Source organism: Mustela nivalis, assembly GCF_964662115.1.
Source record: "Mustela nivalis genome assembly, chromosome: X".
In the NCBI taxonomy this organism is placed as follows: domain Eukaryota; kingdom Metazoa; phylum Chordata; class Mammalia; order Carnivora; family Mustelidae; genus Mustela; species Mustela nivalis.
Genome location: NC_139040.1, coordinates 92,345,382 through 92,370,089, shown reverse-complemented (window position 1 = coordinate 92,370,089; position 24,708 = coordinate 92,345,382). Strand labels below are relative to the sequence as shown.

Below are 24,708 nucleotides of genomic sequence, written 5' to 3'. Positions count from 1 at the left end.
AATAGCATTTTTCACAGAGCTAGAACAAACAATCCTAAAATTTGTATGGAACCAGAAAAGATCCCAAATAGCCAAAGTAGTGTTGAAAAAGAAAACCAAAACAGGAAGCATCGAAAGTCTGTACTTCAAGCTCTATTACAAAGTTGTTATCATCAAGACAGTGTGGTACTGGCACAAAACCAGACACATAGACCAATGGAACAGACTAGAGAGCCCAGAAACTGATCCACGACTCTATGTTTAACTCATCTTCAACAAAGCAGGAAAGCATAGCCAATGGAAAAAAGACAGTCTCTTCAACAAATAGTGTTGAGAAAACCAGACAGCAACATGCAAAAGAAAGAACTCCTTTCTTACACCATCCACAAAATAAATTCAAAACGAATGGAAGACCTAAATGTGAGACAGGAAATCAAACAAAATCCTAGAGGAGAACACAGGCGGCAACCTCTTCTTGGTTGGTTTTTGTCCTTTCTTTTATTAATGTGATGTATCATGTTGATTGATTTGCAAATGTTGAACCATGAAGATAAAAAGCTTCTGCACAGCAAAGGAAACAGTCAACAAAACTAAAAGGCAACCCATGGAAGGGGAGAAGATATTTGCAAATGACAGATCAGATAAAGGGCTAGTATTCAAGATCCATAAAGAACTTATCAAACTCAACATCCAAAAAAACAAATAATCCAGTAAAAAAAAATGGGCAGAAGACATGAACAAACATCTCTGCAAAGAAGACATACAAATGGCCAACAGACACATGAAAAAAGGCTCAATATCACTCAGCATCAGGGAAATAAAAATCAAAACAGGGAGATGTATGGAACTGTGGAAATACTATCTTGTACACCTGAAGCTAATATAAGTGTTAACTAAATGGAATTTAAATTAAAACTTTTATTTTTTTAAAGATTTTATTTATTTGAGAGAGACAGAGCGCATGAGCAGGGGGGAGGGGCAGAGAGAGAGGGAGAAGCATGCTCCCTGCTGAGCAGGGAGCCCAACCCGGGACTCCATCTCAGGACCCAGGAATCATGACCCAAGCCTAAGGCAGACACTTGACTGACTGAGCCACCCAGGTGCCCTAAAATTAAAACTTAAAAAAAAAGGCAAAATACATGAATCAAAACCGGATAGAATTTGCAAGAAGAATTAGGGAAGCCAACACGTATAAATGGAGATTTCAACAATATTCTCTATAACTGATAGAAGAATGGATAGAAAGTGAGTAAAGATATGACACCTGATCAATACTATTAAATACGTTTCCCTAATTAAGTGTGATAATGGTATTATAAAATAGAGACAGATACTGAAGGAAGTAAGAATGAAATATCATTTCAGTGATTTGCTTTAAATAAAAACCCAGCAGTAGTTAATAAAACAAGATTGGTCATACGCTCATAACTGTTGCAAATTATTATACATGGGTGATAGGTATAAAGGGGTTCATTATACTATTTTTATATTTCTGAGTAGCTTGAATATTATACACTACACATGGATTAGTTCTGTTTCAGTTTTGCAAGACGAAAAAGTTCTGGAGAGTAGTTGCCCAACAGTGTGAATATACTTTTTTCTTTTTTAAAGATTTTATTTATTTATTTGACAAAGAGATACAGTGTGAGAGAGAGCGCAAGCAGGGGGAGTGGGAGAAGGAGAAGCAGACTCCCCCCTGAGCAGGGAGCCTGATTCTGGGCTCTATCCCAGGATCCTGGGATCATGACCTGAGCCAAAGGCAGACGCTTAACCTTAACTGAGTGATTCACCCAGGTGCCCCAACAATATGAATTTACTTAACGCTAATATGGTTAAGATGACAAAGTTTATGGTATGTGTTTTTAGTACAATAACATTAACTAAAAAGAGATATATAACTAAAAACTAAAAACTGGACCCAGGTGCACACACAGCACTCCTGTATTTTCATTTGAAAAGTTATTGGACAGGGTGCCTGGCTGGCTTGGTGGTTAAGCATCTGCCTTTGGCTTAGGTCATGATCCTAGGGTCCTGGGGTTGAGCCCCACACCAGGTTCCCTGCTCAGCGGGAAGCCTGTTTCTCCCTCTTCCATTCCCCCCGCTTGTGTTCCTTCTATCTCTGTCAAATAAGCAAATAAAATATTTTTTTAAAAAAGTTATTGGACAGGGGCACCTGGGTGGCTCAGTGGGTTCACCCTCTGCCGTCAGCTCAGGTCATGATCTCGGGGTCCTGGAATCGAGCCCCACATGGGGCTCTCTGCTCAGCGGGGAGCCTGCTTCCCCCTCTCTCTCTGCCTGCCTCTCTGCCTACTTGTGATCTCTGTCTGTCAAATAAATAAAAAATTTTTAGAAGTTATTGGACAGAGCAAAAGCTATATTTATAAGAAAATTTCCAGTCCTACATGGTCTTGCTATTAAGCTGTGAGAAAACCTCAAAATAAATAAGCTGAGAGTACTCAACGTAAGCAATTAGAAAAAAAAAAACACAAAAATACATTAATAAAACCCTCAGGGAGTAGTAATCAATACAAATAAAACAAATGCATTATACGTGTGTGTGCCTGTGTGCGTGTGTGTGTGATACGTACAAGGAGAGTATAAATAAAGTGAAGGACTGATCCTTTGAAATGATCAGTTACATAATGAACTAGCAATCTGATCAAGGAGATAGAAAGCCTTTGTTACAAGTTTGCCAATCCCTGTTTCAAGCAATAGGAAGAACCCGGAATATTCCAAATTCATTTTATGAAGCATTATAACCTCACCTTAGAAAAATATAGTCTTCATACAAACAAGCAGTTACCTGCAGATTATTTTATCCTCCAGATACTAAGATCTTAAATAAAATATTAGCAATTTGAATCCAGCAAGTACCAAAACCAAATTAACCACATGACTGAATTGGATTTTCAGGTGAGACAAAGATAGTTAATGTTAGTACAGTTACCAGGTTTTTAAAAATTATATCAACAAATTCAAAGGAAAAAATCACAATCATATCAGTGGATATAAAAAGACATTTGACACAATTCAGCAGTAATTCTCAAACTAAAACAAGACTAGAAAGAAACTATGAAAATTCAGCAAAGATCATAGTCTCGAAATCACCAGGAAGCACAGTACTAAAAGGTAAAATGCTGAAGATGTTTCTATTAAAACTAGCGACAGGATGGGGGTTGTTCCTATCACAACAGTGTTTTGAAAGCTCTAGCCAATTTAATTAAATATGAAGATGAAACAAACTGGTTAAATATTGAGAAGGGAGAGCAAATCATTTTTAGTTGTAGGTCATAGCATTGTATATTTGGAAAATTAGCATTAGGAATTTCGGTTAATGTTGTGGGGTACAAGAAAATGACAACAGATTGAAACATATGGAAAGGGAAAACATCTGTGTCTAATAATGACAACAAACACAAAACTCCTAAAAATCCCACAAAATACAAGAATGGCACTGGACTAGGAATAAGAAAGCTAATATTTATAATTCAGAGATATAATACAAAACTTAAGCACATGGAGGGAATATTCCTGGACAGAAATATAGTAAAATAAAAACATCACTGCTTCAGTGTTAACCCTGTTGAGGTAATGAAGTGACAAGAAAAATTCCAATTTTTTCCAATTTGGTAAAACAATTTCAAACTCTGCATGGAAATATAAAAAGCCAAGGAAATAGAGCACCTGGGTGGCTCAGGTGGTTAATCATCTGCCTTTGGATCAGGTCATGATCTTGGGGTCCTGGGATTGGGCCCTGGATCAGGCTCCCTGATCAGCAAGGACCCTGCTTCTCCCTCCGCTGCTCCCCCTGCTGGTGTTCTCTCTCTCCATTCAATAAATAAATAAAATCTTTTTCAAAAAAACAAGAAAATTATGTAAAGAAATTGTCCAGACATTGATCTTAATGCATATGGGAACAGATATGACATCAGTGAGGTCCAAATGAGGGAGTACAAGGAAGTTTATTATGTAAAAGTCAGGGGAAGAGAAGAGGAATAAACAAAGGACATGAGAATGCACAGAAGGAATCTAATGCCCATTTATCTGGAAAAGATGCTCAACTCATCAATAAGTGAAAAAAGTCAAACAGAACTAGATATAATTATTCATCCCTCAGAATGATAAAAAAAAAAGGTGAAAAAGAACAGCATTCAGTGCTGGAGAGCATTTGGGAAAATGGGGAATCTATACACTGCTGGTGTGAATATTTCATATACTTTATATACATATTGAGTATGTAATATATATTACATACATATATGTATATAATATAATGTGTATAACATTTTTGAGAGTCATTTGGCAAAATTTAAAAATACACACACCTAAGGGCTCCTGGGTGGCTCAGTCGGTTAAAGGTCTGGAACTTGATCTCAGCTCAGGTCTTGATAGCGTCCTGAGTTCCAGCCTCGGTTGGTTTTGAAGTCCACTTAAAAAAATAAAGTACACACACCTGTATCTAATAAGATGCACATACAGAAATACTAACAGGAGCAAAGAGAAATACACAAAATCCCCATCACACTGCCCTCTAGAGAGCAAACAGGTGAAAAAAATCTAACAACTGGAGAACACATAGTCTTTTTTTTTTTTTTTAAGATTTTATTTATTTATTTGACAGAGAGAAATCACAAGTAGGTGGAGAGGCAGGCAGAGAGCGAGAGAGGGAAGCAGGCTCTCTGCTCAGCAGAGAGCCCAATGCGGGACTCGATCCCAGGACCCTGAGATCATGACCTGAGCCGAAGGCAGCGGCTTAACCCACTGAGCCACCCAGGTGCCCCGAGAACACATAGTCTTTTAAAGCAATAGATTGAACATTTATGGAAAGATGCAAAGGAGTTCACCATAAAACAAGTCTCCACTTGTTTCAAGGAACATTCATGGCACAATTCACATTATCTGACCACTGAGAAATTAGATTAGAAATCAGTAAAAGGGGGCACCTGGGTGGCTCAGTGGGTTGGGCTGCTGCCTTCCGCTCAGGTCATGATCTCGGGGTCGCGGGATCAAGTCCCGCATCGGGCTCTCTGCTCGGCAGAGAGCCTGCTTCTCTCTCTCTCTCTCTCTGCCTGCCTCTCTGCCTACTTGTTATTTCTGTCTGTCAAATAAATAGATTAAAATCTTTTTAAAAAAGAAATCAGTAAAAGATTAACTGTTTACTGCAATTAGAAACGAGCTTCAGAATGATGTGTGAAATGAAAGAAACCATCATCGAAATTAAAAAAATATTTGGAAATGAATAATAATACCCTATAGCGAATCCTATGGGTCTTAGATGGAAATGTATGGCCTTAATGCTTAAAATTAGAAAAAGTAAGGCTGACTAATAATTAGCTGGGCATCTGATCTAAAAGATCCCAACACTGAATCCACAGAAAGCCCATCACTGACTCTAATGCCCCCCATCACTCAGGCTACAGTACCACATAGGCAGCTACTGCAAAACCATCAGCCCACGCCCCCTGAGAACCTCTTCCATTCTGAATTCTGGCCTCTAACACCGTGGGGTCTATGGGAGAAATGGGTGGGGGGCGGTGTCTCATGTCCAAGCTCAAAAGCACTTGTGAAACTGCATTCCACAGTCAGCAAGGTGAAGTTACTTACTGGCTGTGAAAGTTTCCTTACCATCCCCAGTTCTGTTTGGCTCAGAATAAGGGTGTAGTAGAATGAATGGCACTGCTCCGTGGGAGATGCCATCTTGGAAGACAGTCTGTGCCATAAGGTGGAAAAAACTTGCCTCCTGTCTCAATGAGAAAAACAGTGGGGCTGCCCTGTGAAGGAGTTGCCCATCTTTCTTTGAGTAGACCTCTTGGTAGACAGGAGTCTCTGGAGTTCAGGTCTGGAGTTCAACTTCTGGAGATGCTAAGGGGCTCCAAGGGATGTAGTGAGTAGTGGAGAGGCAAGGCTAGGTAGGGAGAGACAGGCAGGAGGAAAGGAGAGGAGAGTCAGGCAGGGAGTTATGTAACCAGGCTCCCAGAAATCCCAGATGTGGAGATATTTTACATGAACACCTTGTTAGCTCTCATGACAGTTTTAAGTCCACCAGATGTGTTCTAAATATAGACATGATAGTCAAAAATCCACCATGATATTGACAAGAAATTTACCAAGTTTCCTGGTCAGTTTCCTATAAAAGACAGATCATAAAAGCCCTCAGTGATAACCCATTGGGGACCCCCTCTCACTCTAGAGAGCTTTCCTTTTTATTCTCACCTCCCCTTAATAAACTTTTCACTTCACTTCACCCTACCACATCACTTCACCCTGTTGCTCATGAGATGCATTCTTAGACAATGTGAGAAAAAAACCCTGCAACAATAGGAGAGGGGAGTCATTACTAATGACGAGAAAGAATGAGAACCCTAAATGAATCTGAAATCTGTCATTGGAAGAGAGGGGAAAATGCCACAATAGTACCTTCCCCTGGGTGATACTATAGAATGTGCTAGAAAGGACACAGTAGGAGCAGTATAGTCCTCCACTCGCCAGAGGGAGAAGAGGCTGAGTGGTAGCATCCAGTCCCACCACCTTGGGCAGGGGCATGCGGGCCTGTTTTAGTATATGTGCTGTGGAGGCCAGCACAGCGTGGGAGAGGCCCTAAACCTGCCCATAATCTCAATCAGCCCCCACGCTAACCAAGCCACCTCAACTAAAATAAAAATAGGTATCAATAAAAATAGGTTTTACATTGATATGTCAACGGTGGTTTTCTCTGTCTAATGTAATGTGTCAATAAAAGCATCTTCTAGATCACTCTATTATTCATAGTTCCTTATAAAACTAAATCTAATTAATAATTACGCTGGTGCAGCATCACCACAAATTTTCAACATTGCCTCGCAATGAGTCTGCTGCCCCATAGCGCCTCAAATATGGAAATTAGGGAGACACCATTGCCCCTTCAGGTAATCCATCATAACTCTTCAATGGATGAACCGCTACTCATTCTTCAAAACCCAGCTCACATACCCCTTATGGGAAGCCCTTTCTGACCACAGTAGGAGAGTCCATGCCCACTGAAGGCCGTGCTGACCTAGCAGCTGGGGAGAGCTTTTTGAAAGAGCCTGGGCAAGTGTGCTTAGGTGGATCAGTTCGTTAAGTGCCTGGCTCTTGATGTCAGGGCTGTGAGTTCAAGTCTCACAAGTCTACAGAGGTTCCCAGCAATAAAGTCAATTTTGTTAGGTGTGACGATGGTACTGTGATTATGTTAATTGTGCATTATGTAATGTACCTGCACATATGTTATGATGCTGGCACATGAATATAATAATTCTCAACAAACAAATGAACATGCAAGAGGAAGTAACAATGTCAAATTTTTACAGAAAAGAAAAAATATTTCTTTACAACGAGGAAATTAAACTTAGCCATTACCAAACAGAGGATACATAGAAACATGTTTCCAGACACGACTCACTGAGAGGGACAAATCACCCAGGCAGACTTCTTTCCCAGGCTGTTCGACCTGAATCTATTCATGAGGAAACAATTAGAAATGAAAACCACCTACACCACAATTGGTAAACTCTCTTCAAAATGATCAAGGTCGTGACAGACGAAACAGGCTGGGAAAATGCTCTTAGGTTAGAGAGAGATGAGAGACTAAAGAGGTGTGATGCCATGAACGAATCCAAATGCCAGGCATGAACCCTATTTGAATTTGGGATTGAAAAGTTATAAAGAGGGTCCCCTGGTTGGCTCAGTGGGTTAGGCTTCTGTCTTCTGCTCTGGTCATGATCCCAGGGTACTGGGATCGAGCCCCGCATCGGGCTCTCTGCTCAGCGGGGAGCCTGCTTCTCCCTCTCTCTCTGCCTGCCTCTCTGCCTACTTGTGATCTCTCTCTCTCTCTGTGTCAAATAAATAAATAAAATCTTAAAAAAAAATAAAAGTTATAAAGAAATTTGAGGCTAATTAGAAACATTTGAATTTAGGATGCACACTATTATTTTATCATTGTTAAATTTCTCTTTTTTAAGATTTTATTTATTTATTTGAGAGAGAGAGAGGGAGAGAGAATGCACAAGAGCCAGGGGAGGAGCAGAGAAGCAGATTCCCCGCTGAGCAGGGAGCCCGATATGGGGCTTGATCCCAGGACCCTTAACAACTGAGCCACCCAGGTGCTTCCACTGTTAAATTTCTTAAGTGTGGTAAGATTTTCAGAAGGAGCTAGGGGAGGTGATGGAAATGCCTGAAACTCAATCATGGTGGTGGTCATACAAATCTGTACATGTATTCAAATTAGTGAACTGTACACCAAGAAGTTAATTTTACTATATGATAATTTTTAAATAAAACTGAAAGTCAGAGTGCCTGGGTGGCTCAGTCAGTTAAACATTTGACTTTGGCTCAGCTCATGATCTCAGGGTCCTGGACTGAGTCTCACATCAGGTTCCCTGTTCAGCGGGAAGTCTGCTTCTCCCTCTCCCTCTTCCTCTGCCCCTCCCCTCACTCACATGTGTACACGCACACGTGCGCTCACGCTCTCTCTCTCTCTCAGATAAATAAATAAAATTTTTTAATAAAGATTTTTATTTATTTATTTCCAGAGACAGAGGGAGAGAGAGCGAGCGAGCACAGGCAGAGGGAGAAGCAGGCTCCCCGCCGAGCAAGGAGTCCGATGTGGGACTCGATCCCAGGACCCTGGGATCATGACCTGAGCCGAAGGCAGCTGCTCAACCAACTGAGCCACCCAGGCGTCCCAATAAATAAAATTTTTTAAAAAATTGAAAGTCATATCTCAGATTTCTTAGATGTGGGAATCCTGCTCTTAGGCATGTGTGGAAATATCCAAAGATGACCCAAATGAGGACAGAGACTACAGAGATTTCTACAGCAAGAGAGGTGGTCCGCATCACCTAGGAAAGCTTTATAGTGAAAATAAAGACGTCAGGTATGCCCTGTGGAAATGAATGAAGACAAACAAAATGAGAAAAAGCAAAGGCCATTCATTCCGAGCTTCCTTTAACAAGGAGGTCAGACACTGTCACTTGCCTTTTGGCAGAGACAGAGGAGTGGACAAGCTTTACCTTTAAAAAAGGGGGGGGGAGGCTTCAGGTATGCCCTAATTGAAAAGCTGTTGGCTTTCTAATAGAAGCAGGACGTCCTAGGTGATTGATTTGGGAAGCAGGTTTGGTTTTCTCTGGTTGGACCTGAGTTGGAAGTGGAGAGTGGGGGCAAGAAATGAGAAGGCTGGTCGTCCTTGACCAAGTCCTGGCCATCTAGACACATTGCTATAGAGGCAATGGTTTGGTTTCCCGGGATTGTTGCTAGAGGCTGTAGGTCAGAGTTCTATTGTCATAATACAGTTGACCCTTCAACAATGCTGGGCTTGGGGTCACTGCCCGCCCCCCAACACACGCAGTGGAATAACTTTTGATTCCCCAAAATGTAACTACTAATAGCCTACCGTTGACTCAAAGCCTTACTGATAACTGATGAACACATATTTTGTGTTCTGTGTATTATGTACTGTATTCTTACAATAAAGTAAGCCAGAGAAAAGAATGTATTAAAATCAAAAGAGAAAATACATTTGCAATACTATACTGTATTTATTTAAAAAATTCTGCCTGTAAGTAGACCTGTGTGGTAAAAACTGTTTGTTCAAGCGTCCTCTGTATACAGTCTGGCCATTGTCCATTTGTATGTCCGGTCCCTTAGGAGCTACATGCTGAGTATTTGGCTTTCAGAGAGCATGATGTCTATAGTTTATTGTAGAAAGGTATTATAAAACAAACATACTGGACTCCTCTTTTTCTTTCTTTTGCTATCTATCCTTCCCCCTCCCGCATGAACTTGGACTAGTGGATAAGCCACAAGGCTTACAAAACAATTCTTAGAAGGTACTGTTCTGACGGTCTGGGGCTCTAATCGAGAAAGGGACTCAAAAACTAGAACAAACCTTTAAGGGTGAGTTTCTCTTAAGGTTAAAAAAAAACCTGTCACCTAAGCCCAGACTGCAAAGACACATATCCAACTTTCCCCTATAAAAACCCTAAGCCCGTTTCAGTCCGGGGTCAGGCGTGTGGTTACCTGATGCCCATTAGCTGAATACAGCCTTTAACCTCTACTTCAGTTACTTAAATAATTTTCTTTGGACATTTATTTATTTATTTATTTATTTATGACATTATTTTTAAAATGATGGGGCCTGTATGTATGTACAGAAGAGATTATGCAAATGTGACAAAAGTTAACAGTTGTTACACCCAGGGGCAGGGCATTTGGATGTTCGTAGTACAATTCTTTCAGCTTTTGTGTAGTGTAAAAATTTTCCATTAAAAATTTGGACCTGGGGGGCTCAGTCGGTGAAGCTTCTGCCTTCATCTCAGGTCATGATCCCAGGGTCCTCGAATCCAGCCCTGCATCGGGCTCTCTGCTCAGCAGGGAGCCTGCTTCTTCTTCTCCCTCTGCCATTCCCTCTGCTTGTGCTCCTGGCTCTATCTCTTTGTCAAATAAATAAATACATACATACATAAAATCTTAAAAAAACAACAACACCAAAAAAACTCATTGGATGCAAAATAAATAAGCTATCATTGCCTTCTGACTCCTGACATGTGTAAAGGGTTGTGGCTGTTGGTCCAAACGTCCCTGCTTAGCCATTGAACCTGATGCTTTTATGAGGTTTTCCTTTACCTCTGTCAGTGGAAGATGGATAATATTTTACCATATTGTAAGATATTTCTCATCTACTAAAAGAAGACGGCATGCAAGACAAGGCTGATCAGAAGACTGTGGATACTATTCTCTGCATTTACCGTAGGGCGAAGAGGTGTTCATCATTCTGTCCTTAGCTGCAGCTGGGTAAATATTCTGACCTTGCAGTCTTCCTTGTTTTCAACTGGTTGCCAGGGTAAATATGAAGATTCACAACTGGCCTGCTCCAGGATTCCGCACAGTCAGTTGTAGAATTATTTTTTTAATTTTATTTTACTTTATTTTTTCTTTAAAGATTTTTTTTATTTGTCAGAGAGAGAGTGTTCGAGCACAAGCAGGGGGAGCAGCAGGTAGAGGGAGTAGAAGTCTCCCCGCTGAGCAAGGAGCCTGATACAGGACTTGATCCCAGGACCTTGGGACCATGATCTGAGCCAAAGGCAGATACTTAACCGACTGAGCCACCCAGGCATCCCTAGTTGCAGAGTTTGAAAGGAGACTCTGATCTCTCTATTTGAAGTGGCAGCTCCTCTCTCCCAACATTTCTAACTCCCATTACTGTCCCATCTACCCCCATTAGCAGTTATCAACTTTTTTTTATTTGACAGAGAGAGAGAGAGATCACAAGTAGGCAGAGAGGCAAGCAGAGGGAGAGGGAGAAGCAGGCTCCCTGCTGAGTAGAGAGCTCAATTCGGGGCTCGATCCCAGGACCCTGAGATCATGACCTGAGCCGAAGGCAGAGGCTTAACCCACTGAGCCACCCAGGTGCCCCGACAAACAGTGTTTATTGCCCTCTTCCCTACTAGGATGTTGGGCTCACGAAGCCAGGAGTTTGGGGTCTGTCTTTTTTACCTATTACCAAGTACCAAGAGCAATGACTGGTCATCAATAAATATTTGATGGATGAACAAATAGGGTCTTAAATACTTACAAGTTCTCCATCTCTATAGCATTTCCTGCATTACTGCTACCGAATCAATTTTATAATTAGTTGTGTCACCCAGAGAGGCCTACAAGTCTTTTGGAGGGAATAATTTATCTCTTAAGACAGTGACCCTGGTTGAGTATGATCTACTGCTCTCTACATGTGTGGTAAAGCTATCAAAAATAAAGCAATCACTCCACATATAGGAGAAGCAGAAATCACTTCAGTATCGGCATGAACAAGTAAATGAGTGAAGAGTAAATACTTAAGATCATTCTGATAAAACAAAAGGCTATGAAGAAAATTAAGGCATAGTGAGGAGCTAGAGAGTAGTGGGGGTAGGTCAGGGAAGGAAGACATCTAAAGAAAAGACTTTGGAGCAGGCGTGATGGAGTGAGCCCTAGGGCCAGAGCAGGGGCTTCAATAAGTGTCAAGGTCAAGGGGCTCCTGCCTCTCTGCTCATCCCACCATTGGATGGCATTTCTGGGCTGGGCCCAACCATCTTCTTTCCCTATTCAAGGAAGGGATGGTCATTTTCTCCCTGCACTTAGTCACTTAGACACAAAGAAGCAGCTGGGATTTCCAACCCTGACCAGACATAAGGGGTATCTAGACACAAAACTAGACAACAAAACTTTATTGTTTTCAGGAAAACGGGACTCAGTTCCCTTTGCAGTTCACACATAGCCCCATTTTGGCTTAAGGTCACCCAAACATGGCTTCATTTCTATTTCACCTGATCTTCATCATTCCTCAGAATCCTATAACTCTATCTTTTCCTTTGTTTAGTGGTTCCTTGGTTCCTCTGGTGTGTGGTCTCCCTCATTGACTGATGGATCTGTCAGACTACAAATTAGTCCCAGATGGTCTCAGGCTGAGTGCAGCACCCTCACATTCCAGACTGTGAAACTGAGCCCCAGAGGGGATGTGACTGGACAGAGAGCATCTAGTAAGTCCATACCTGAGCCTGTGTCAGGTCGCCTCAAAGTACCTTCCTCACCCGAGAATTCGGAAAAGCCTTCAGCGGGGTACAGAGCCTTCTACCTGGAGGAGATATTTGAACCTGGTTTTGAAGGAAAAGTAGGCATTCCCAGCTAAAGTCCAACAGGATGTCTTCCTTTTCTACCCCAGTGACATGTCCTAGAAGGGTATGGGCATCTCCAGAATTTCTATATTAGAAGTAATATTAGGGATGGCAAACCAGTTCAAGGGTAGAATCAGTCTTGTCTTAAAGCCACATTTTTCAAAGGGCACTATCACAATGCAGATTTTATTCTATGTGGAAATAAAAATAATGGTTTCCTAAAGATGTTTTTATTGACATATTGCTTCCGATTAAGGAAAAGTCAAAAAGTATTATTGGTACATATTTTATTTCATCTGGGGCTGCTGAAGTGGGAGATAATGTGGACTATGGGAGCGTCAGACCCCGCAGCCAACCCCTACAAGCACAACACAGGGGAATCTGACACTGACTTCCCTTTTTCCCTCCGTGCTGTATCCTAGGAGGCTTGCCCACCCCCAATTTCTTCCCCTTCTTTGCTCGTGGTATGTTCCAGGAGAGGACTGTAAACCAGTCTGACTTCTCCCCTCCGTTCACGCCGTGTGGTATCTGCCGAGAGAGAATAGCCACTGGCACCTCTGCATCTTTCCAGAAGCCCTACAGCTTCTCTGAACATTATTAGATAGATCCAGAGTACAGAACCAAAGACCCCCTCCTCCAGGAAGACCGCCCAAAAGAACGTCGCTTCCCATGCTTCCCGCCACTGAGACAGGTCCACGGCTCTGCTCTGTGAGTTTAGAGGCTTCCTTACCCTCGGTACGGAATGGTCACTCCCCCAACATGGCGCACCCCACTGGATGCGCGGCCAGGGCGCGGCCATGTTCCCCGCCTGACAACGCGGCCGAGGGGCGCTGAACGCGCCAAAGCATCGATTCCGTAACATCTCCATGTTGACTCTGGGCTGACAGCGTCTTCGAAAGTGGTTCTGCGCGTATGCAGGACCACGCCCCCTTCGTTCGTCGCCCCAAACCCGGAGAAGGGGCGGTGCTAGGGGTGGTGACCGGAAGCGGCTCCGGTTCTCAGCAGTGGTTTAATAGTTGTCAGGAGGATCTCAGTGCTCTGTGTCGGAGGGATGTGGAGGTGATGGGGCCCCGGGGAGCGTGAGTGTTGGGGAATTCTGTGTGGTCAGTGGTGGAATCGGTTGTCTAACCGTGGCTGGATGATTCGATCATTATTTTGCAGGCTTTCCTCTTTTCTCAACGTTAAGGTCCTGAAGTTCACTCTAAGACCCCCAAGGTTCGGTACATTACGTTCTAAGTGTTCCCTAAAAGTTGATTTTTTTCTTCTGCCCGCGAGTTATTTAGAAGTGCGTTTTTAGTTTCCAGAAGTTTATTTTTTTTTAATAGATTTCTAGCCTTAGTTTTCTGTGGTCAGAAAAATGTCTACGTGCAGCTCATTCCTTCAAACAGGAGGAGACTCGTGGCCTAGGCCATGGTGAATTTTTATAAATGTTCCATATTTTAATCAAAAATTATATTTAGTTGTTTGGTTGTCACCCGTGTCATACACAATTTACATTCTTTGTTGTCCTTTTCTCCTGTTCCCGAGGGGAGAGAAATTCTCCAGTGTCTTGGTGTTGGGTCCATTTCTCCTTCCTGCTGCTGTTCACGATGCATTTTGAGTTCAGTGTTGTATAAAGTGTGAGACTTAGATTGAAGCTCATCTGTTTGGACGTCCAATTACTCAGGCACCATCTGTTGAAGACTATGCTTCCTTCCTTGACTTATTTTGCACCTTTGTGAAAAATAAATCGCACATACTTGTGTGCGGCTATTTTTAGGTTCTTTATTCTGTTCCATTGATCTGTGTGTCTGTCTGGTTTTGTAATGAATGTGTAGAAATTCGTCAGTACTGTATGAATTTATGTGGTCTTGTGATTTTCCTTCTTTAGCTTGTTAATATGGGAGATTGCACTGATTGATTTCTGAATGTTGAACCAGCCTTACATTCCTGGAATAAACCTCACTTGGTTGTGGTGTATAATTCTTTTCATGTGTTGCAGGAATGGATTAGCTACTGCTTTTTTTTTTTTTTTTAAGGATTTTCTGCCACTCGGTTTATGAAAGATATTGGTCTACAGTTTTAGTTTTTTGTACTGTTTTTGTCTGGTGTTAGTGTTAGAGTAGTACTGGCCTCATAGAATGAGGTAGGAATTATTTTCTGGAAGAGATTATGTAGAATTATGCTAATTTTTCCTTTAACCGTTTGGTAAAATCCTCCAGGGAAACCCTCTGGGCCTGGACATTTCCTTTTGGAAACTTTTTGATGATGGCATCAACTTCTGTAGTAGTTATATGGCTTCAGGTTGTCTATTTAAATCTTTTAAGAGAGATATTTAATTGTGGGTGAGTTGTGGAAGTTTGTGTTTTGTGGAGAATTGGACTATTTCATCCAATTGAATTTATAATTCAATTTATGTGCGTTTAAGTTATTTGTGGTATTCCCTTACTTTTGTTTAATGGCTGCAGCATCTGTAATTATATCTTATGTTTCAGTTCTAATATTGGTAATTTGTATCTTGTTTCTTTTTCTCTTTATCAGTCTTGCTAGTGGATTACCAATTTTATCACTCTTTTCAAAGAACCAGCTTTTGGTTTCAGTGATTGTTCTGTATTGTTTTTCTGTTTTCAATTTTTCTTTTTTTCTATATTTACATATATATTTTATCTCAACTATTTTTGTTTGTTTTCAGGTATACAATAGAGTGATTCAACAATTTGGTAAGTGTTTTCAGTTTCATTGCTTTCTGCTCTTATATTTATGGCTTTCTCCCTTCTGCTTGTTTTGGGTTTACTTTGTTCTTTTTCTAGTTTCTTGAGATGGGAGCTTAAATTATTGGTTTAAGACCTTAATTCTTTTTTCATATAAACATCTTAATGCTATAATTTTCCCTCTTGACACTGCTTTATTTACATCCCCCAACTTTTGATATGTTGTATTTTTATTTTCATTCATGACTTTTTAATTTGCCTTGAGACCACCTCTTTGATCCATGGGTGATATAGAAATGTATTGTTTAATTTTCAAGTGTTTGGAGACTCTCCTGTTACCTTTCTGTTGTTGATTTCTAGTTTGGTGATATTAGAGGATATAGATTGCAATTGATGGAAGTTTGTTTAATGACCCTGGGTGTGGTATGTCTTGGAGAATGTTGCCTGGATGCTTTAAGAGAATGTGTTTTCTGTTAGTATTTGGCTGGAGTGGGGTGGTATTTAGTTAGGCAACCCTCTTCTTGGTCCCGTGGTTAAGGTAATTAGGCATTTCTCAGAGCTTTTTCATTTATGGCTGTTGACAGTTCTGAGTTATAAACTTCTCCAGTGTCCTGTTTCTGATATATGGGAGGAAAAGGAAACCTAGGGAACTCACGAGTGTGTCGTTCCTCAGGCCGTAAGATCCATGGACTGTTTGCCTTTCCTTTCTGTGTGTCAGAGTCTTACTATTTGTATTTGTTGTCTTATGTCATTTTTTCCCCTGGTCTCTTCTACATTTTTTTCTCTTCTGTTGTTTCCTGTATTAACTTTGTTAATTTACACCTTGCTAGGGAAGCGCCTGTTTCACATCAGGATTAAAATATGTTGCTAGGGACGCCTGGGTGGCTCAGTTGGTTAAGCAGCTGCCTTCAGCTCAGGTCATGATCCCAGCGTCCTGGGATCGGGTCCCACATCGGGCTTCTTGCTCGGCAGGGAGCCTGCTTCTCTCTCTGCCTCTGCCTGCCATTCTGTCTGCCTGTGCTCGCTCTCTCTGACAAATAAATAAAATCTTAAAAAAAAAATGTCGCTATACAGTTTTGCATAATATCCCACAATAACTACTTTGAAACACTGCCCTGAGAAAGATTTTCCACATATTTGGAAAAAATATATATATACATATATATATTTCTGTATATGCATATATGTGTGTGTGTGTGTATATATATTTTTTTATAACTCTTCACCTTGGGGTGCCTGGGTGACTCAGTTGGTTGGGCATCTGCCTTGGCTCAGGTCATGGTCTTGGGGTCCTCGGATCAAGCACTGCATGGGGCTTCCTGCTCAGCAGGGAATCTGTATCCTCTCTCCCTCTGCCCCTCCCCCCACTCGTGTGTGCACACGCTCTCCCTCTCTCTCTCACATACTCTCTCGCAAATAAATAAATCTTTAAAAAAAACCCCAACAACTCATCTCCTTTATCTAGTTTGCTAGGAGGTTATCTATGACATTGGTCATTTCAAAGGACCAGCTCTTTATTTTCTTTAAACCCCATAGTATATTTATTTGAGTTATTTAATTTTTTTATTTTTAAATTTATTTTTATATTTAATTTATTTTTAATTAATTTATTTTTATTAATGAATAGTTTATTTGGAGGGCTTTACCTAGTTTTGTTTTTCCTAATTCTAATGTTTTAGGCTGAATACCTAGCTCTTTTTTGTTATATTTATTTTTAATTACAATCAAGTCACTTAAAGCTGTAAATTTCACTCTGTATGACTTCCGTGTGTTCCATGATTTTTCTAAGACTCGTGTAGCTTCTGTATTGACTTCCCACTTTGACCCTTGGGTTATTTAGGCAAGTCTTCCTTTTTTTTTAAACAGACTTATTTAGATATACAAAATAGATTAGATCTAGTCCAGTACTATAAAATTCATCTATTTAGAGTATACGTTCAGAGGTTATTGTTACATTCACAGAGTTGTACAGTCATCACCACAATCTGATTTTAGAACATTTTCAATACCTCTGAAAAGAAACCTTATACACATTAGCTGACATTGACCATTCATGCCACCCCACACTCCCAGACTAGGCAGCTACTAACCAATTTTCTATATCTACGTATTTGCCTATTCTGAATATTTCACATCAATGGAATAATAAAATATGGGGTCTTTTGCAATTGGCTTCGTTCCCATAAGATATTGACTTCAAGGTTTATTTATGCTGTAGCACCACGTGTCAGTACTTCTTTTTAATTGCCAAATAATATTCCATTGTATTGCTATACTAAATTTTTTGTTTATTCGTTTTCATTTGAAACCACCTCATTTGCCATTGAAGTGGTTTCCACTTTTTGGCTACTATGAATAATACCGCTGTGAGCAGTTGTATATATAAGCTTTCGAGCAGACATGTGTTTCCATTTCTCCTGGCGAGGGACCTAGGAGTGGAGTTGCCAGATCATATAGTGACTCTATGGGTAACATTTTGAGGAACTGCCAAACTGTTTGTCAGAGTGGCTCTATACCATTTTATATTTCTACCAGCAACATATGATAGCTCCAGTTTATTCCCATCACACCAATACCTGCTACTGTCTTTTTTTAGCCCTTATTTTAGCCATCCTCATGGATGTGAAGCGGTCTGCTAATGAATGAAATATTTTGGTTTTGCTTTGCATTTCCCTAATGACTAATGATACTGAGCGTCTTATGTTATGATCAGACCATGTAGCCTATCAATTCCCAACATTAAAACATCTACCAGATTTTCTTTTTTTTTTTTTTTTAAGATTTATTTATTAGAGAGAAAGCGAGCGAGTGACTGAGTGAGGGGAAGGTGGAAGGGAGAGACTTTCAAGTAGACTCCCTGCTGAGCCCAGAGCCCTACATGGGACTGGATCCCAAGCCCCATGACATCATGACTTGAGCTGGAACCAAGAGTCAGTTGCTTGACTTAACCAACTGAGTCACCCAGGTGCCGCTACTAGATTTTCTTCGTGGCCAAGTTATTTAATGGAATTGTATACAAGTTCCATGGGCATCAGGAAAGAAAGCCTAGTCCTTCTCTGATACAACATCATGTTTATAGGTTTAAAATTCAATGTGTTCATGCCTTTTATTTTATTCCTTATTTACTTTCTTGTTTCCTCTTTATCCCATTTCTTACTTCTGCTTTTCTTAATTAAGTTCCTCTTCATCTTATAAAGGATACTTTCCCTTTCCCAGCAAGAACAACTAAATCTGTAGTGCTTTTATTGGTTGATCAGAATAAAATTGTTCCTCAGCGTAGACACAGAGGCATCCTCTCCTCCCTAGACCCTGTGAGAGGAGAAACACATTTACCTCTGACTATTCTGAGGTAGTTAAGACGTTGGAATCCCAGGCTATTAGCATTTTCCTTATGGCCTATCTCTTCTGTTTTAAAAAAATCTTTTTCTGTGTGTTCCAAATCACAGTCAGGTTCTTAACATCTGTTAAACAGAACCGCGTTTATTTAAGCCTACCACGCAAAAAGTACTGTGTGTTAGTGTTGAGAAGGTGAATTTTGAAGCCGGGTAGACTGGCTTTGACTTTATCGCTAAGCCTCTGTCTCTGTGTGCATAAAATGAAATAATAGTAATTGTGGCAACACACAGGTGAGATGATCATTGTGTAAATTAAGTGAGGTACCCCCTTCCGCATATTACCTGATCCCTTAAAGTAATGACAGTACTTGCTAATGTGAATTAACTGTTCCCTGGACGACGATGATATACTGTGAAACTGTGAAGAAGAAAAAAAAGCTTAGAGGTGTCTGGCTGGCTCAATCAGAGGAGCAGGCGACTCTTGATCTTGGGGTCATGGGTTCGAGCCCCACGTTGGGTGTAGAGGTTACTCAAATAAATAAAAACTTTAAAGAAAAAAAAAGTTCCCTTGGCCAGCCTGCTGCCAGGTGCCTTATAAACGTCATCTCGTTGAGTTTTCACAACTCCTTGAGGTGAAGAGTTTTGACTCATTTTGAAAAGAAAACTTGAGGGGCGCCTGGGTGGCTCAGTGGGTTAAGCCGCTGCCTTCGGCTCAGGTCATGATCTCAGGGTCCTGGGATCGAGTCCCGCATCGGGCTCTCTGCTCAGCAGGGAGCCTGCTTCCTTCTCTCTCTCTCTCTGCCTGCCTCTCAGTGTACTTGTAATTTCTCTCTGTCAAATAAATAAATAAAATCTTTAAAAAAAAAAAAAGAAAAGAAAACTTGAGAAACGTTTTTATATTCTCGTCACTACAAGTTGCCAAAGCTAGAATTTAAGGCTTTAGTGATGGTCGTCTGTATCTCATGGTCTTGCTCATATTCCATTTTGATGGATGACTAGAATAGGTCATGCCTTTTATTTGACTGGACTGTGTCTACCCCACAGTATGCAAGGCCAGGGACTGTACTTTGGTACCCCCCGGAAGCATTTCTGGGGTGAATGCTGAATGACTGACCATGTGGACACTGTCTTTCCAGGTTTCTTGGAGTCCTCGTGGAGCCTGTGGGCCAGACCCCGTAGTGGAGGCCACAGGAGCTGCTTCCTGGCCCCGACAGCTCTCACTGAGTCCACGGACCCCTTGGCTTCAGGCTTGTGGGAGGAGCATCAGCAAGAGAGCTGGAGGGCTGAGGTCCAGTGGGAACATGCCAGCCAACCGGAGCTCTCCTGGGCCATCCCTGGCTCTGGGCATGGGGACCTGTGACGACTCCTGTGAGGTGAGGAGGAAGAGGGGCCCAGGGCCAGGAATTCATCCAGAATGAAAGATAATGTCTTGTGATTTTGATTTGTATGACTTTTTCCTTAAGCAAGCAGCATAATCAGGGAATTTTTATGGGTCATTCATGTCCCTTGTGTGAAGTTCCTAATCTTTATTACTTCCCTTCTTTGGGTGGCTTAAACTCATTTGATGTTCTTTTTCTAGCTCCTTTAGGTATAAGGTTAGGTTGTATATTTAAGATTTTTCTTGCTTCTGGAGATAGGTCTGTATTGCTATATAATTCCCTCTTAGGACTGCCTTTGCTGCATCCCAAAGGCTCTGGACTATCCTGTTTTCATTTTCATTTGCTTCCATGTATTTTTTTAATTTCTTCTTTAATTTCTTGGTTAACCCACTCATTCTTTAGTCGGACATTCTTTAACCTCCATGTATTTGTGGCCTTTCCAAATATTTTCTTGTGGTTGACTTCAAGTTTCACAATGTTGTGGTCTGAAAATATGCATGGTACGATCTCAGTCTGTTTGTACTGGTTGAGGCCTGATTTGTGACCCAGGATGTTATCTATTCTAGAGAAGGTCCCATGTGTACTCAAAAAGAATGTATATTTGGCTGCCTTAGGAGAAAATGTTTTGAGTATATCTGTTAAGTCCATCTGGTCCAGTGTGTCATTCAAAGCCCTGTTTCCTTATTGATCTTCTGCTTAGATGATCTGTCCATTGCTGTCAGTGAGGTGTTAAAGTCCCCTACTATCATTGTATTATTATCAATAAGTTCTTTATATTTGTTATTAATTGATTTATATATTTGGCTGCTCCCAAGTTGAGGGCATAAATATTTACAATTGTTAGATCTTCTTGATGGATAGACCCCTTAATTATGATTTAATGCTCTTCTACATCTCTTGTTACAAGCTTTGTTTTAAAATCTTGTTTGATGTTAGTATGGCTACTCCAGCTTTTTTTGATGTCCATAACATGACAAATGGTTCTCTACTCCCTCCTTTTAATCTGGAGGTGTCTTTGGGTCTAAAATGTGTGTCTTGTTTTTTATATCCATTCTGATACCCCATAACTGTTGATCGGGGCATGTAGCCCATTTACATTCAGAGTGATTACTGAAAGATACAAATTTGTTGCCATTGTATTATTTGTTAAGTGGTTGTTTCTGGAGCATTTCTCTTTTCCTTTCTAGTCTTTGTTGCTTTCGGTCTTTCTTTCCCACACAGAGTCCCCTTTAATATTTCTTGCAGGGCTGGTTTGGTGGTCTCAAACTCCTTTAGTTTTTGTTTGTCGGAAACTCTTCATCTCTCTTTCTATTCTGAATGACAGCCTCGCTGGATACAGTATTCTTGGCTGCATATTTTTCCCATTCAGCACATTGAATATGTCCTGCCCCTCTCCTCTGGCCTGCCAGGTTTCCATGGCAAAATCTGCTGCTAACCTTACTTGTCTTCCCTTATAAATTAGGGACTTCATTTCTCTTGCTGCTTTAAGGATTTTTTCCCCTTATCTCTGTATTTTGCAAATTTTACTACAATGTGTCTTGGTGTTAACCTGCTTTTGTTGATTTTGATGTAGTTTTCTGTGCCTCCCGTGTTTGGATGTCTGTTTCCTTCCCCAGATTAAGGAAGTTTTCACCTATAATTTTTTCAAATAAACCTCAGCTCCATTTTCCATCTCTTCTTCTTCTAGGACTCCTATAATATGAATGTTATTATGCTTTATGGAGTTCTTGAGTTCCCAATTCTATCATTATTTTCCATAATTTTGTCCTCTGTATCATTTATTCATTCCTCTGCTTCTTCCATCCTTGTGGTCATTACATCCAGTCCATTTCACATCTCAGTTATAGTTTTTTGAATTTTGGCCTGATAGTTTGAGTTAGGTCTTTTATCTCTGCAGCCAGGGTTTCTTTGGCGTCTTCTATGCTCTTCTCAAGCCCAGCTAGTAACCTAATGGTTGTTGCTTTGGGTCAGACATATTACTTACATCCATTTCAGTTAGATCCCCGGCCTGAACTTGTCTTGTTCTTTCTTTTGGGATGAATCCCCTATTCTGGCATTTTGTTTAGGTCTCTGGGCTGGTTTTTTTTTAAGATTTTATTTATTTTTTTGAGACAGAGAGAGAGAGAGAGAGAGAGAGCACAAGCAGTGCGGAGGGGCAGAGGGAGAGGGAGAAGCAGACTTACTGGTGATATAGACCCTGACCTGGGGCTCTATCCCAGGACCCTGAGATCTGATCTGAGCCGAAGGCAGACACTTAACTGACTGAGCCCCCCAGGCGCCCCTAGGTCTCTGTTTTCTCCTCTGTGTTAGGAAAGTCTGTAATGTATCTTGCTTCTGAGAGTAATGGCCTAATGAAGAAGTAGTCTTATACTGTCCAGCACCTGATGCTTCAGGAAGTGTCTCTGGTGTATGCTGTGTGCCTTCTGCTGCTGTGTTTTCACTGCTTTTTCCGTCCGGTCAGTCTCCTGCAGAGTTTCTCCTTGGCTGCAGTGGGGAGCATTTGGACCTTGGCCAGAGTGTGTCGAGTTTTAACTAGGTGCACTCTGGTCTGCTTGCTGAAAAGAGACCTGATGCTTTTCCAGTCAAGCTGAAGCTTTGCAGCACTCTGTGGTCAGGAGATGTGGTATATGCGGGGGTGGAGGGGGTTGTGCTGGTCTTCTCGGGGAGGAGCCTCTTGCCCTGGGTCTCAGGTACACCGGCCCTAGTAAAGAAAGACCTGCTGAGCACAGAGAGGTGGGGCTTGGTGTAAGTGGCTCCAGCTCCCACTGTGGGTGCTGTGGTGCTCCCTGACTTCAGTGCATCCTACTGGGTAGGGGAGAAGAATCACACCAGCCCTCTCTCTCATCCCCGGAGAGGGGAGTCTGTGCCCGTTGCTGTCCAGGAAGCCCTCAAGAGAGAGCAGACCCTCTCCCCTCGTATGTCCCAGGTGTCCCTTAGATCCCTGCCTTCACCCTGCTCATGTCCAGGCCACCTGCCCGCCTTGCAGTGTAGGGCACCTGTCTTTTATTCCAGGAAGGCCAGCTGCATTTCAAAGCTTCAAACTTTAGGGACCCAGCATGGTGTGGTCCTTCAGTGGTCCTCTGGGGGCGGGTCTTGACGCACTGGGGCTGGTGCCAATTTGTCCCAAAAGGGCAGTCACACCAAAGCACAGGGGCTTGGAATTTAGAGTAAAATACAACAAAATGCCAGTGTCCAGGTTAGCCGCCCTCAGTAGGTGTCTCTGGTCCTATGCTAAGTGGCAGGGGAGCACAATGGTGCCTGCTGGCTCTTTTGGCCCCTGAGAGGCAAGGCCAGTTCTCCCCAGTGTCCTCCAAGAAGGGAAACTGTCTCTCCCAGTGTGTCCCAGGGAATCCTCAGAGCATGCCGTCGGCCCTGAGGCCTCCGCCCTCCTTCTCTGCAGGAAAGCCATGGCACCTGCTGGGCTCACACCAGCCATGGCACGGACCTCTAAAACTCTAGTCTTTGAGCTCCACCTCTTGTAAGAACTCACAATGATCAGCCCCTCTCATTTTTCCAGTCAGTACCTCTGGGGAAGTGTTTTCCTTGTGTGATCTCCTGTTCATTCTTTTTTTGTTGTTTTTTTAAAGATTCTATTTTTGGGGCGCCTGGGTGGCTCAGTGGGTTAAAGCCTCTGCCTTGGGCTCAGGTCATGATCCTAAGATCCTGGGATCGAGCCCGACATCCGGCTCTCTGCTCAGCCCGGAGAGCCTGCTTCCCTTCCTCTCTCTGCCTGCCTCTCTGCCTACTTGTGATCTCTGTCAAATAAATAAAATCTTTTAAAAAAAGATTCTATTTTTAAGTAATCTTTTTACATAACATGGGCTTGAACCTACAACCCCAAGATCGAGTCACAGGCCCCACCAACTGAGCCAGCCAGGAGTCCCAGGATTTCATTCTATTTTATGGCTGAGTAACATTTCAGTGTGTGTGTGTGTGTGTGTGTGTGTGTACCACATCTTCTCTATGCTTTCATCTATTGATGGACACCTGGGTTCCTTCCTTAATCTTAACTATTGTGAATAATGTTTCAATAAACATAGGGGTACACATACCTTTTCGAATATGTATTTTCATTTTCCTTGGGTAAGTACCCAGTTGTGGCATCAGTGGATCGTGGAGTAATTCTATTTTCAATGTTTTGAGTAACCTCTCCACTGTCTACCCGAGGTGATTGTACCTGATTCCATTCCCACCCGCAGTGCATGAGGCTTCCTTCTTCTCCACATCCTCCCCCACACCTGTTATATCTTCCCTGTTTGATTCTAGGCATTTTGGCTGTTGTGAGGTGACATTTCATGTGGTTTTTTATTGGCACTGTCCTGATAATTAGTGATGTTGAGCATCTTTTCATGAGCCAGTTGGCCACCTATCTGTCTTTTTTGGAAAAGTATCTATTCAGGTCCTCTGCCTGGTTTTTAATCAGATGATTTTAGGGTTCTTTGTATATTTTGGATATACACTTATTGGACAGATATTTGCACATATCCTTTCCTTTTCACTAGTTTGCCTTCTTACTTTTTTTGTTTTTTAAAAAGATTTTATTTATTTGACACACAGAGAGAGATCACAAGTAGGCAGAGAGACAGAGAGAGAGAGAGGAGGAAGCAGGCTCACCGCTGAGCAGAGAGCCCGATGTGGGGCTATATCCCAGGACCCTGGG

The 24,708-nt window shown here is 41.7% G+C and overlaps 1 protein-coding gene and 1 long non-coding RNA gene across 7 annotated transcripts in view; one reads left to right on the top strand and one right to left on the bottom strand.

The window, feature by feature from the left end:
• Positions 1-12,914: 12,914 nt before the first annotated feature.
• LOC309856712 lies at positions 12,915-13,565 on the bottom strand. The gene is made up of 2 exons (XR_014307326.1): positions 13,375-13,565; positions 12,915-13,172 (listed from the first exon to the last, which is right to left on the bottom strand). It is a non-coding gene; the product is annotated as an uncharacterized lncRNA (long non-coding RNA).
• ZNF81 (zinc finger protein 81) overlaps positions 13,180-24,708 on the top strand; it is a 165,767-nt gene continuing 154,238 nt past the window's right edge. For 2 of the 6 annotated variants that reach the window (XM_082718041.1, XM_082718037.1), the window contains exons 1-3: positions 13,619-13,703; positions 15,316-15,343; positions 19,806-20,042. In XM_082718041.1, the coding sequence (XP_082574167.1) occupies positions 19,971-20,042 (72 nt within the window). In that variant the 5' untranslated portion in view covers positions 13,619-13,703; positions 15,316-15,343; positions 19,806-19,970. Of the gene's footprint in view, positions 13,353-13,600; positions 13,860-15,315; positions 15,344-19,805; positions 20,043-24,708 lie in introns of those variants that run through there. The other 4 variants (XM_082718039.1, XM_082718036.1, XM_082718040.1 and 1 more) reach the window with 4 other exon arrangements.